Genomic DNA, 14,574 nt, shown 5'->3' on the forward strand with positions numbered 1-14,574 from the left:
CTCTTTCTGGAATGTCTGTGATTGGAATAGAATCTGGTGCACAAGATTTCTGAAAAATCATCGTCAGTCTTTGAGTTAGCGTGGATCATGGATGAGCAGCACCTGGCTTTGTTTGTAAGTGGATAGAAGTACTGCTTATCCTGCTTTGTTTTACTACTGCAGATGTGTGACTCTGTTTGACATTTCTAGGAACATCAGCACAACTGCACTTGCCCATGTTTGGGATTAAACACACAAATTTTAGCATGTCCTACTACAAAACTACATGCCGACCTGTATGATTCTGCTCGCTTGCATTGTCACATATCTGATTGTGTGTTCACCTCGAATCTAGAATATGGACTGGGCGATCATTTTCTATTGAAACATTAGCTGAGCCTTGCGTTCTGGATTGTGGTGTTCCCGAACTGAGCTGTGCGTTCTACTTGTGCAGTTTCGTTTTCTGAAACCGTATTAGTAAGGAGATCTTGGGATGTGCAGTTTCATGAAGATTGCATGTCTCGTGCTTGACACCACCCAGATCGTTGGGCACCAATTTGCCATGTAGACTGCAGAATAAAACCGTTAGGCAGCAGACCGATTTATAGTTTAGTTTAATTGGGTTCTGCATGAGGATTTGTGGTCACCCTTCACCAACCAGAAGTTCAAGGACCAGATGAGACGAGCCTGTCGAAAATGTACTGGATGCCGTAGAAGCAATTCTTACGTGTAGCGTCAAATTTCAAGAGGAATCTGGATTGAATGTTATTTTGTATGAAGCCCATATGTTTGGTGTTAAATACTCGAAATTTACCAGGAGTTTAAAGAGTTCCAAATGTGTAAGAGCCCTCCTTGGAGAGGAGGCGCCGGCAAGGTGGAGGGGTGGCGGCTAGGGCTTGGCGGTGTGGGGAGGAGCGGCAGCACAGGGAGAGGGAGGTGGCTGGCGCAGGAGAGAGAGAGGAGGAGAGGGATAGGAAGGAGCAATCTCTCTTCTATTGCTTAATTTGATTGATTACATCCTGTATTATTTATAGTCCCTATTTGACCTTGTAATCCGAGCAACCTATGGGAGATCCTTATATATTGGATTCTCCTATCTATAATTAAATAAATTCTAATTTCATAACTAATCAAACTCTAACCAACTCTTGATATGGTAACTCGGAAGATGACGACGGCGGGAGCGGCGACCCCCCTCTGGCGCGCGCAGCCCTAGGGCGCGAGGTGCCTGGCGCCCCTCCTTGGGCCTCCCTTGGCCCGTTTGCTCTAGGTTGGGAGGGGGGGGGGGGGGGGGGGCACAAAATGGCTGAAGAAAAGTGAAGTCGCTAGAAATTTGGCCAAAGGGGGAAAGGGGCATCGCGCAATTTGTGTTTAACCGCGACTGTCGGAAATGTGCTGGGTGCTGTAGAAGCAATTTCTTTCCCATCTCCATCCAATAATAATAATAATAATATATAAAAAAACCCTTGGTTTTCAGAAGAAAAAAAATCCCCAAACCCTACCAGCAGACAAGCTCGGCGATCCCCCCAATCGTCTGCGGCGTCCGGCGGCACAGACTACCCGCGGTGCGCGTCTCGACTCCCTTTCTCTGGCGAGCGGCATGGACCGCACGAAGAGGAGCGCGGTCGCCGGCCTCCCCGACGACATCCTCGTGGAGATCCTCTCGCGCGTTTCCGTCAAGGACCTCCACAGATCCAAGTGCGTGTCCAAAGCGTGGTGTGGCCTCGTCACCGACCCCCTCCACCGCAAGGAGCTCCCGCAAACCCTACATGGGTTCTTCTACGGCGGCGGGGGATACGGTGGTGACAGCGGCAGCGATGGCGAAGACGAAGACAGGGACAGGGACGGCGGAGAGGACGGGGAAGAAGACGCCGACGACAGCGACATCGACATCGACACAGAAGAAGACGTCGACGACGAGGAAGAAGAAGACGACGACGACGACAAGAACCAGATCTCCCCAGGGTACGGTCACTTCATCAACCTGCTCGGGAGATCCGCGCATCTCGTCGACCCTTCCTTCTCCTTCCTGAAGGGACTACCCCTACCCGCCATTGACAAACTCAGGCTCTTAGGTTCCTGCAATGGGCTTCTCCTCTTTGGGCACGACATCGATTTAGATTGCATGGGATTTATCGTGTGCAACCCCGCCACTGAGCAATGGGCTGCTGTGCCCTGCAGCCAGGGCCGGCCTCCGACGGATTGGCATCTTCGAGCAAGCCAAACCTATTTGGTCTTCGACCCGGCTATCTCTTCCCATTTCCATCTGGTCATGTTCCTGCAGGAGGATCGGAGACCAACTGTGCACGCCTACCACTCTAAAACTGGGGCATGGAGTCACAGCGACATTGACTGGACTGAAGAAGAAAGGAAAAGATCGCACCTTGACCTCTGTTACCTTCAGGCTTCCGATGCGGCCGTTGTTAATGGCATGCTCTATTTGATCCTCGAGGAAAATCAGATTTTTCAGGTGGATTTCGAAGGGAAGACCCGTGGGGTCATCCCAGCACCATCGTCAATTGTTCAGGGGAATCTTGATTACACTGCAATTTTCGTTGGTCAATCCCAAGGGCGCCTGCATTGCGTCAATGAGGAGTGGGGTGCTGATGATTTCCCCTCCGAACTGTCCAGTCGTGTTCATATTGGAGACGCCGATGATTACACTCTACTGTCCATCTGGGTTCTTGATGACAATGGTACACAGCAATGGGTCCTTAAGCATAGTGTCAGCCTTTTGCATTTGTTCGGGAAGCTTGGCGAATCCGGCACTGAGTACAGCGTAGTTGCCATTCATCCAGACAGAAATTTGGTGTTCATTGTTCAATATTGGAACTGGCAACTCATCTCATATGACATGGACAGTAAAGAGGTGTGCGCTCTCGGCACTCTTGAGCATGAGTGTAGCCGTGTTACTCCTTTTGTCCCCTGCTTCTTAGACTTTTTGTCCAATTAATACTGCAAGGAAACTGAGACATCATGTACTAGGTTACATATATGCCAGTAGCCAGTTATCCTAATTAATGTAGTTTTCTAAGTTTCCCGGACTATGTTGGTTTGCATTCAAGTCAGTATGAAATGATATCTATGGTGTTCCCAGAATTGCAATGAACTCTGTTTTTGTAGTGACTCTGCTACCAATGTCGGTTTGTATTCAGGTCATAGGTTTCAGGTTATAATAGCGAGTGAGTGCTTGCTGTATATTTATTGTCTGTTCTTTCCTGCATTAGTTGTTTTTTGCTGAATGCTAAAGTAATAAGCTAAATGTACCTTCCAGATAGTTAACCAACAATGCTTGGCTGAAAGCTCGGAACTGAAACCTGTGCTGTGTTAGCCACAAAAGCTTCCAACTGGATTGCATGACATGTCTAGTTTTTGGATAAATATTCCAATATATGCTGCTGAACAGTAGTTGCCATATTGTAAAGAGGATGCTTCGGACTGATCATAGCTTGCTTGTCAATACCAGTTGTTAGAAGTGTTATGGAAGAACCATCTCATTCTATTTATCTGTAGACAATTGTTTGTTATACAGCAATCAATACTTTGAGCTTGTATTTGTGTCCGATATATACAAGTTAGCTCTGTCTGCAATATGGTACTTGAAAACTTGGAAGGCCTTTCACCTAAAATCCCAGTGACCAATGTACCCACACCTTGTTATAAGCTTGGAAATTATAGGTGATCAGGAGGCAAAAAAAAAAAACTTGGAAAGTCAAGGAAACAATTTGAGGAAAGGAACCCCCACCATTTTCGCTTGTTGATGAGATGAATGTCTTGATTTCACCTAGTCTTAAAACTACATTTGGTGCAATTTATGCAGGTACAATAAAACTCATACTCCCTTTGTTTCATATTATAGACCATTTTAGGTTTGTCCTAAATTAAACTTCTTTATATTTAACTAAGTTTATTGAAAAAAAACACTAGCATAATATAGGAGACGCAGATGATTACGCTCTACTGTCCATCTGGGTTCTTGATGACAATGGTACACAGCAATGGGTCTTTAAGCATAGTGTCAGCCTTTTGCATTTGTTCAAGGGGAAGCTTCGCGAATCAGACTGAATACAGTGTAGTTGCCATTCATCCAGACAGAAATTTGGTGTTCATTGTTCAATACTGGAACTGGCAACTAATCTCGTACGACATGGACAGTAAAGAAGTGCGTGCTCTTGGCACTCTTGAGCAGTAGTGTAGATGCGTTACTCCTTTCGTTCCCTGCTTCTTAGACTTCTCCAATTAATATGCAAGCAAGTTGAGACATGCAGGTACTAGATCACATATGCCAGTAGCTAGTTATCCTAATTAATGTAGGTTTGCATTCAAGTTATATGTTTCAAAAAATGCTACGTATGGTGTTCCCAGAATTGCAATGACTCTGTTTTCATAGTCTGACTCTTCTACCATTGTTGGTTTGCATTCAGGTCATATGTTTCAGGTTATAATAGTGAATGCTTACTGTATATTTATATTTTGTTCTTTCCTGTATTAGTTGTGTTTTGCTGAATGCTAAAGTAATAAACTAAATATAGCTTCCAGATAGATAACCAAGAAACTTGTGGTGTTGGCCTCAAAAGCTGGCAACTTTATTGCATGACATGTCTAGTTTTTGGATAAATATTCCGATATAGGCTGCTGAACAGTAGTTGACATATTTGTAACGGGGATGCTTTGGACTGATCATAGCTTGCTTGTCAATACCAGTTACTAGAAGTGTTATGAAAGAACCATCTCATTCTATTCTATTTATCTGTAGAACTTATCAGTCTGACTTATCAGCCATGGTACAGTATTTTTCTCTCACAACAAATCAGCCAACAATACTTTCCAGCCTAGCTTTTCAGCGAAGCGAACAGGAAATAATTTGAGAAAAGAAACCCCACCATTTTCGTTTGTTGATGATATGAATGTCGATTCCACCTGGTGTTAAAACGACTGGTGCAATTCCTGCAGGTATACTTAAAAAGATACCCCCTTTGTTTCATATTGTAGGCCACTTTAACTTTATCCTAAATTAAACTTCTCTATATTAACTAAGTTCATCGAAAAATACACTAGCATCCATGATATTAATTCCACCATTAAGTGTGTTTTGATAGTGCATTTATTTGGTATTTTAGATGTTAATATATTTCCCTAAGAACTTAGCCAGACAAACTTGACCTAGAGTGACCTATAATTTGGAAAAGAGGGGGTAATCTTCAGATTGACCTATGTTCTGAATTAGAAGGATCTGAAGATTATTTGTCTAATTTGTGCCATGTTTACTTCCTTTTACTCTCGCTGACACCGGTGTGCTGGTACTAAGTTGGAAGCGTAAATAGATCGGTTGCCAAGTCAGCAAGATTTATTCATTACGGTTCATGGTTATAATTTTGTTTAGCACCTACTGGTACAGCGTTTCTGCTTTTCTCATGAAGCTAGGTTCAATGGCTTATTATAATACTGTACCTTTTTAATTTCAACGTCCCCTGGTCGACTTGACTCGATCGTCGCTAAAGTCTAGTCGATGTGCCATGATAAATTTCTGCTGTTCCATCTACAGTACCTCTTGGGAGTACATTAACGCCCGACTCGGGGCCGGATGCTATTAAGATAAACCAAAACTCAATTAAACCTGTTCACTTCTACAAAAGCACAGCTGTTGCTACAAATGCTATAATATTATAAATATTGTGTACAACTGTAGTGCTAATTGAAAGAAGCTTTAGGGGCCTTGTGGCATCGCTCTGCCACATGTGCTCTGCGGTCGGGGTTGGAGCCCTTCTGACGGAGCCAGCTTACGGGGCACCACATTTATATACGCGAAAACGGCTCCGACTCCGTGTTTTACCACCCAGAAGCCCTCCTCTCCGCAAGAGTGTTTGGTGTGGCTTCGCCTGTGGCGCGAAAAGAGAAGCCGGTGTGAGAGCCACACCAAACATACGCTGGGCCTCACGGAGAACAGCAAAGCACGTCACGACACAGTGTACAGTCACTTTATTGGCCATGCCCGATGTACAGCGCACAGTCACTTTATACACTTTGTACAGCGTGCGCGATGAGATGGCCTATAGTAGTATTCTTTATTAAGATTTATGATACCAATTTTTAGAAAGCGATGGATACATTTTCATTTAATCAAAGGATCATTACATAAGTCCGGATAAAGTTTGGGACTTCATAAAACCAAGACCAGACTGAATCATAAGACTTACGAACTGATCTAGCTAGAATATAAGCTACCCCTAAAAAAGTCATAACTTCCAACCATCGCGCAGTAGCGCGCGCTCGAAGGACAGTAGCGTGCGCTCGGAGCCGGATGCCTGCGATAGGCCATCCCATCGCGCACGCTGTACAAAGTGTATAAAGTGACTGTACGTGGTACATCGGGCATGGCCAATAAAGTGACTGTACACTGTGTAGTGACGCACGCGGTACATCGGGCGTCAATGTACTAGCATAGTAGAAGAACAAGCGTTTGTACTACTGTACACTGTGTAGCCAATAAAGTACACTGTATAGCTTGCGCGGCGGTGTCAGGCGGGGCCTCACCCTGACCCTCCCCTGACGTCGACGAGTGCCCACGCACAGAGGGATAGGCGTTGAAAAAGGCGAGAAATTTTCACTTGGCCGCACGCTTTGAAGCCGCACCGCAGCCAGCTGCTGGGTGGCATGGAAGCGACCGGTGATGGTGGTACTGCATGCATGCGCCTGGTGGTGTACTGGAGACGCACAGTGCGTGGCACTACCGAAGAGATGAATGCTGCCATATGCGTGCGCGTTGTTGCCAACAGGTAACAGAGGCTCGACGCCAGTCACTCTGGCGCCGAGCTCGGCGCCAGAGTGACCGGCGCCGAGCCCCCTGGCAAGCATTTTCACCGTGGCCAGCAGCTCGGCGCCATCAATGGCGCCAAGCTAAGGATCTATTTTCTGAATTCTTTCCGCCAGGGGTCTATTTGTGAGAAACTTTCAAAAAAATGGCCAAAATATATCTGACATATTGTTTCACTCCTTACCCTGTTTCTTGAGACGTCTTATCTAATTAATACTGCAAACCACTTCTATTACTGCAAGAAAAAACACTCAAGGTTGCCAATTAAAAGTCGAGACATGTTTGTAAGCTTATTTTAGATATGTGAGTTGTCTCAGTAAGTGTTGGAATCATCAAAAAGAAAAGGGGGAAAAAGAGGCACAAAATTTTAATGACTTATGCTGTTTTGTTTCAAGTCATATGTTTTAAATGCTATATGTGATGTTTCCAGAATTCCAATCATCTTATACACTGATATTGATCTCTTTTTTCTTGGTCCTTTTTTTACTAGTGAGTGATTGGCTGTCTGTGAACTATATATTTATATTCTCTCGGGCCTATGTTTATGCTGTAGTAATGAACTAAATGCAGCTTTCAGATAGTTTGCCAACAATGCATACAATTGAAAGTTCAGTACCCTCGAAAGCCACCTACTTGATAACATGTCATGTATAGTTTGCTGAAAAAAATTCCATTTTGTGCAGCTGAACAATAGCTGCCACCTGCCCATGTTGTAATGAGGATAGTTTGGACAGATTATTGCTTGGTTGTTGATGCTGGTCTAGATGTGTTGTTTATAACGATTGTATTATATTTATATGTAGCCATTTTTTATAACAGCAATCAACAGTTTAAATTTGTATTTGTAGCCTGTACAAGTTAGTTCTACCCACGGTATGGCACTTGAGAGCTTTCAAGGTGACTTTAAAAAAAATAAAGGCAGGAGCTCTGCTGCTCAATTAAGAAGGAAATATAGTTTTATGTACAGGCACCCATGATGCAAAAATCCCCGGTCATAGGACCAACTCAAACATAGGCCATAGAGCCAACACACTGAAGCCGCCGCTTATGCGCTTGTTGATTTAGCCCGCACTACACATGGCCCTACGTCTCTGAACAATATCTTCCTTGGCCAAATAGGTGACCTGTTTCGACGTTTTGTGCTCGTTTTCAAAAATTCTCCTATTCCTTTTCTTCTACAGGTTCCACACAATGTAAATGAGCACTCCATTAAATGTTCGGCGTTCTTGCTTTGGCACCTTGCTCGCCACATCCTCCCACCAAGTGGCCAGGCACTGGGATCTTGTTGGGGCAGTTGCACATCAAAGTTTTCCCAAGATAACACCTGGCTCCAGATGACTTTAGCGAAGGGGCATAGCAAAGATAGATGCAATCCTGTTTTCAAAGGTCCATTGCACAAGACGCAATGCTCATGATGTGGCCACCCTCTCTTTTGCAAGTTATCCGTCGTGAGGATTTTGTCGTGCATTAGTACCCAGGCATGTATCTTGCATTTATTTTCCGCCCTTGCTTTCCAAATGAGATCAGCCTGGAACTTGCGGTGTGAACCTTAGAACTGTATGTTATATGCCGAACGTGTGGAGTAGTTTCCATCAGCCGTCCATCTCCATACTATGGAGTCCTGCACATCGGGCATGAGCTGCACTTCCTGAATCCTGAACCAGAGGGCGATGAATTCTTGTATCTAAACGGATGTTGTGATTTGCGTCCTGAGGGAGCGGATCCAATTACCATTTTGTAGTTCCTGGCAAACCGTCCTGTTCTTTGGGCTCACTAGCTCGAAAAGGTGGGGCCCTAGGTATCTTGGAGCTTCACCGTCTAGCCAATTGTGATGCCAGAAACGTGCATTGTTACCATTCCCAATTGTTATTGTTGTTGAGGCGTTGAAGAGCAAATGGTCTAGGTCATTGCACGGCAGTGTCGTCCTTACCCAAGGTTTTGAGTCATGAACCCACTCCTGCCACAACCAACGTAGGCGCAAGGCTCTTCCAAAATTTTCCAAGTTTGGCACCCCCCACTACCCTAGATCTGGACATCACTGCCGGTTTAGAAACCCCCTTCACTGCCGGATTTTGAACCGACAGTGGCATACCGGCAGTGATGTGGGGTTGACATCACTATCGGTTCTTAAAAACCAACATTGATCTATAGACAATAGTGTCGGTTCCTGGCTCCACCCGATAGTGTCTAGTTGAACAACACTGCCGGTTTGTAGTCCCCACCGACAGTGACGGTTGCTTCAAGAGTGTCGGTTCTTGGCCCAAGCCGGCAGTGTAGATCAAGCCAACACTGTCGGTTCATGGCTCAAGCCGGCAGTGTTGAGCAATACAACACTGTCGGTTCATGGCTCAAACCGACAGTGTTCAGCAAGAGAACACTGTTGGTTCTTGGCCCAAGCCGACAGTGTAGATCAAGCCAACACTATCGGTTGATGGCTCAAGCCGGCAGTGTTGAGCAATACAACACTGTCGGTTCATGGCTCAAATCGGCAGTGTTCAGCAAGAGAACACTGTCGGTTCATGGCTCAAGCCGGCACTGTTGAGCAGCCCAACACTGTTGGTTCATGGCTCAAACCGACAGTGTTGATCAAGACAACACTGTCGGTGCTTGGATGAAGCCGGCAGTGTTGAGCAAGAGAACACTGTCGGTTCATGGCTCAAACCGGCAGTGTTGAGCAAGACAACACTATTGGTTCATTGCTAACCGGCAGTGATGGTCCATTCGCATTTTATTGTTTTATAATTAATTTTAATTTATATTTTTTCGTGGAATCGGGTTTTGCTTTATATACGCTACGTAGACGACAGGTCCATAAATATTAAACATTACAAATATTACAGTTACAGTTCAAATTTTATATCTAGATCTCGATCTCTCAAAACAAAAAAGAAATGTTCTCGTACTTAACAGACTGTGCAATGCTTCTCGGACTTTTACAATAATCTGGCGAGCCGCTCTGGGCCATACTAGTCCTTGTACCTCACGGATTTTGCAATGGAAAATACTCCATCTTTTTCCAATACCTCGGCTAAGATGAACTTTGCGAGCTCCGATTGCAGTGCGACGATCTTCATGTCTAACAGCCTTTGGTGGTTAAATTTCTTGCGCTGTCGTTCAAAATAGATGATATCCAACGAGGAACAGTAAATCATTTTGTTGAATTATTAACAGACATAAATGCAATGGGGATTATACACACCAACTTATCGGCTTCTTTCGATTTCCCGCCGATGTAGCGAAGCATTGCCCACATTACATAAAACCCGCATTCATTGTTTCCCGCCGGCTGTGACAGGTACTTCCCCTCCATTTTGACAACCTTGAATGGGACCGGCGTCCCACCGATATGGCTTCTTCGGACACTGAGCAACATTAAAGGGAGAAACATTAGAAAGCGGTATGTGTGATTAGAAAATAATATGTTATTAGGATCGCTTACTAATTCAGCACTACCACCAGTGCATCCAGATGATGAAATGGTTTTTTCTTCGAGTCTCACACCTCGATCAGATTTTTGGCAAGATTGACACAAATGAAGACGAAATGGTTGCTACAATCACAGAATCTTAATTATCGAATAATCTTAATGAAAAAAGAAGCATAAAATTAAAAGCCGAGAACACATACTCGCAGTTGTAGGCTAGAAGTATGAGGGTTTTCTTCTTCATCGTGAATTTGTCGAAAACAGCAATCAATCTCTGTTTCAGGTCTTCCACGTCACATCCATAGAGGCCTAGACATGTCCTCTTATTGACTCGCAAGGGGTCCAAGAAGCCTATGTGATCCCATTTGCTTTTTACAATGCAAAATTTTGATATACACCTACATAAAATCATGAGAAGTGCTCAAAAGTTAACAATTTGTCTCGAGAGAGTAGTTAATTATAATATCGCGCGTGTAGGGTACTTACATAGTCCACAGCGTCAACAGTTGAACATCGAGATCGCGTTTCTGGTATAGCTAGAACAAGCACTCCCACTCGACATCGAACTTCTCTTCTTCGGGATAATGGAAAACATGTGTGTAGCCACTGCAACATATGCAACATTCAGATAAAACAGTTGCAACATATGTCTGAAACAACTAAAATATTTAAAACACACACTTGCAATATGCTTCTGAAACACTTAAAAACACCTAAAAACACTTGAAAACCTTTGCATACATACGCAACACCCAGATAATAAACACACATGCAACATATATGTGAAACATATGCAACATCTAGATAAACACACTTGCGACATACGTCCGAAAACATAGATGAAATATTGGTAACAGACATTTGCAACATACGTGTTTAACCATTGCAACATATGGAACATCCCGATCTACTTTTTGCAACATCCATCTAAAACACTTGCAACATACTTCTGAAACACTTGAAACATACACTTACAACATGAGCTTTCAACAAAAACTGGCAGCCTGGCAAGCGTAGCACTGCACAGCGGGATCTGGCTGTGCGGTCGTGGTGGAGGAGGATGACAGTGGGTGGGTGGCTACGCAGCCCCAGTGAAAGGACCTAGGATGCCGCCTAGAGGGGGGTGAATAGGCGTTTTTAAAAATTAACACCTTTAAATGCGGAAACGATTAGTAAAATGGAAACTCCAAATAAAGAGTAGTACCACCCCTGACAAGTTAACCACAGAGTATACATAGTATAAATAATATATCTAGAAGTTACAACCCTGCAACACAAGGTTAGAACTAAGAATGAATAAATTCAGCACAGAGCTCTAATACCAGACGTGTCCGGTATGCACGGTTTCTGCAGAACAGCCCCGAAGTTGCTCCTTTCGATTTCTATCTTCAAACCAAACTGTAGGTACCTACTAGAGATATCAGTATACACAGAGAACCTGCACAAAAGCTGGAGCAACACAAATATCAAAATGAAATGCGAATTGAGACACGATATTTGGTTTATCGAAGTTCGGACTCGTTTGAGTCCTACTCTCCGTTGAGGAGGCTGCGGGCGACCCAGCGAAGGTCAGCCCTAGAGGGTACCACGAAGGTCACTCTAGCCGAAGTCTTTTCCAACTCCTTTTCCTCCTTCCACTAGTTGATTCCGAGGCGGCGGAATCGACCGTTACAAACTTTCCGAGGCACTCCACAATCTCTCGGGTGCTCTCCGGCGACGCCTAACCGTCTAGGACCGAAGAGTCCAAGAGTAACAAATGCAAATCACAAGATTGACAATATGCACAAGTGCTCAAGTGGTTGGATTGCTCTCTTTTAAATTTCACTCAACCCACAAATTGATTTTACAAATTTGATCAATCACTCACTAAGAGAGGGTTGGCAAGGCTCAAAAACGTGTTTCTATGTCAGCAGAATCAGCAGCCTCCAAAGGTGGAGGCTTGGGGGTATTTATAGCCCCCATTGGAAAACTAGCCGTTTTATAGCCGTTGCCATACCATACCGAACACGTCCGGTATGACTTACACTGCACCAACGGTAACTAAGTTACAATGAAGTTGTGAGGTGTCGGAACTCCCGACTCATGCCGGAACTTCCGACCGTCGGAACTCCCGACTCACGTCGGAACTCTCGACCCTCAACACATTTGAAATCATGGTAACTGAGTTAAAGTATTTGAGGTGTCGGAACTTCCGACGCACGTCGGAACTCCCGACCCTCAAGGCATTTGAAAACTAGCCGTTGGCCTCTGGTCGTCCATACCGGACACGTCCGGTATGAATACCGGACACGTCCGGTAGGACCACCACAGTGAACTTCTCCAAGTCAGTTAAAATGCGAGACGTCGGAACTCCCAACCGTTGCCAGAACTTCCGACCGTCGGAACTCCCGACGAGTCAACCCGAGAAAAACAATTTTATAGTTGCTGGGCAAATACCGGACACGTCCGGTATTGCCAGACCAGCAAGAATTCAGTTAGCTGTTTTGTCTCTCAAATACTCAAAACTCACATGGGTTGGCTTAAGCACTTATGAAACATTATCTATCAACATGATGCATCCCTCTTAATAGTACGACATTCCTATCAACTCAAATTTAAAAGTATAACGAAAATAAACCTTTGAGTTGATCTTTCTCAACCAAAGCCGTGTACTTCAATGTTCACCAAGTGAGGGTGCCAACATGTCAACTTTGATTTTTATCACTTGAGCATAGCCATCTTGAGCACGTGACTTGATTTGTATCAAGTCACTTCCACAAACTACTTCTAATAGTGATTTGATCCTTCACTTCAATATGACCATCGTAGCTTGATTAGTACCTCAACTAAATGCAAGTACTTCCTTCTTCACCCTAGCTAGGTTCTTCGGCCGCCAAGCCATCGCTTGCCCTTCACCCTTGCTTAGTACCTCGAAGCCTTTCCTTGCTATCTTCACTATCTCAAGCCATCAAGTCACATCTTGTGTTGAATCATCCATTCATTCATATTGTTATCTTTTTCCTTTCAATTTAGCAAGCTTCAAAATATGAGACCATTCTATATGCAATTGCTCATGTCTCATTGATTAATTCTTACTAGCTTGCTTTCATATAGAACATGGAAATCCCACAATTAGATAAGCCTTTACATGAATTCTATTTGCATTGTTGTCTTATGCTTGAACTAGATTGTTTATACAACAACACATCATTTTGGCTTTTGTTAAGTACCTGTGAGATAACCTATTACCTATCCACACTTATCAAATGGGTTAGTCCTTTAATCACGTTGTCATTCAATCATCCAAAACCCACTAAAGGGCTAGATGCACTTTTAATCTCCCCCTTTTTGGTGATTGATGACAACTTGATTAAAGCTTACAAAAGAATATAAACATTTAAGATTTTGGGTTCAATGATTTATAAGAGGCTCCCCCTTAACATGTGCTTATGATTTGGATTCACAAAATGACCTCAAATGTCAATTGCACATACTAAAACATATAGGAGACTCCCCCTAAATCATTGCATCCATGGGGTGCATGTGTGTGTGACAAAGTAAAACCGTGATGCATATGACAAGATATATCACACAAGAATAAATATAAAAGCATCACATCAAATATTTTCATTCTAGCATGCATAGACCTTATAAAAATAAATACAACACATGTATGTCACACATAGCACTCATTACACATTTTCTCTCAAGTCCACAAGCTACTGATATATAAATAAAGATCATGTCTCAAAAGATACATAGATAAAGCATAAATGAGTCTCATCTCTCACAAGAAACAGTCTATCTCAAATCCAAGATACAACAATGACGCTCAAAAACAAAAACTACAGCCTGCAGTACATATCATCAGGTACAAAGATAAGACAAATGAAGGGTATCCTGAAGCTTTAATCAGTCTCTCTCCCCCTTTATCATCTATCACCACAAAGGTCCCAAAATGACAAACTAAGGACAAAAGGGGCTGTAAGCTGTCTCTAATCTCTGGCATCACTCATCATCATCATCATCTCTACCAGCATCCTCATCATCTGAGCGTGCAACACCAGCTGGACGAGAACCACCCACACCAGATGGGTCATAGACACCAGACCCGTAGTAGCCACCACCACCAGTGAGGTCACTCCACCAGTCTGAAGCATAGTCGTCTGCAGTACTAGGACATGGCTGAGAGTGAGTAGGCACACGAGCCTGAAGTGGAAGAGTGTCAGGGTGCTCTGGTGCCTACTGCTGTCGCTGAATGAACTCGACATACTCTCTATCATATCTAGCCTGCTGCTGCTCCTCAGTCTTAGGCTCACTAGCTGCCTCATCTGATAGTGGAGACCTAGGAGGATCAAGCTCAAGATTAGAAGCAATT

General features: G+C 43.9%; 1 protein-coding gene across 1 annotated transcript; it reads left to right on the top strand.

Annotated features, from left to right (window-relative positions):
- The first annotated feature begins 1,469 nt into the window (after positions 1-1,469).
- Positions 1,470-3,183, top strand: LOC136545365 (uncharacterized). The gene is made up of 2 exons (XM_066537388.1): positions 1,470-1,944; positions 2,047-3,183. Exons 1-2 carry the CDS (start codon positions 1,580-1,582, stop codon positions 2,930-2,932), a joined length of 1,251 nt encoding a protein of 416 aa, XP_066393485.1. The 5' UTR covers positions 1,470-1,579; the 3' UTR covers positions 2,933-3,183.
- The last annotated feature ends 11,391 nt before the right edge of the window (positions 3,184-14,574 follow it).

This window comes from Miscanthus floridulus, chromosome 3 (genome assembly GCF_019320115.1).
Source record: "Miscanthus floridulus cultivar M001 chromosome 3, ASM1932011v1, whole genome shotgun sequence".
In the NCBI taxonomy this organism is placed as follows: Eukaryota; Viridiplantae; Streptophyta; class Magnoliopsida; order Poales; family Poaceae; genus Miscanthus; species Miscanthus floridulus.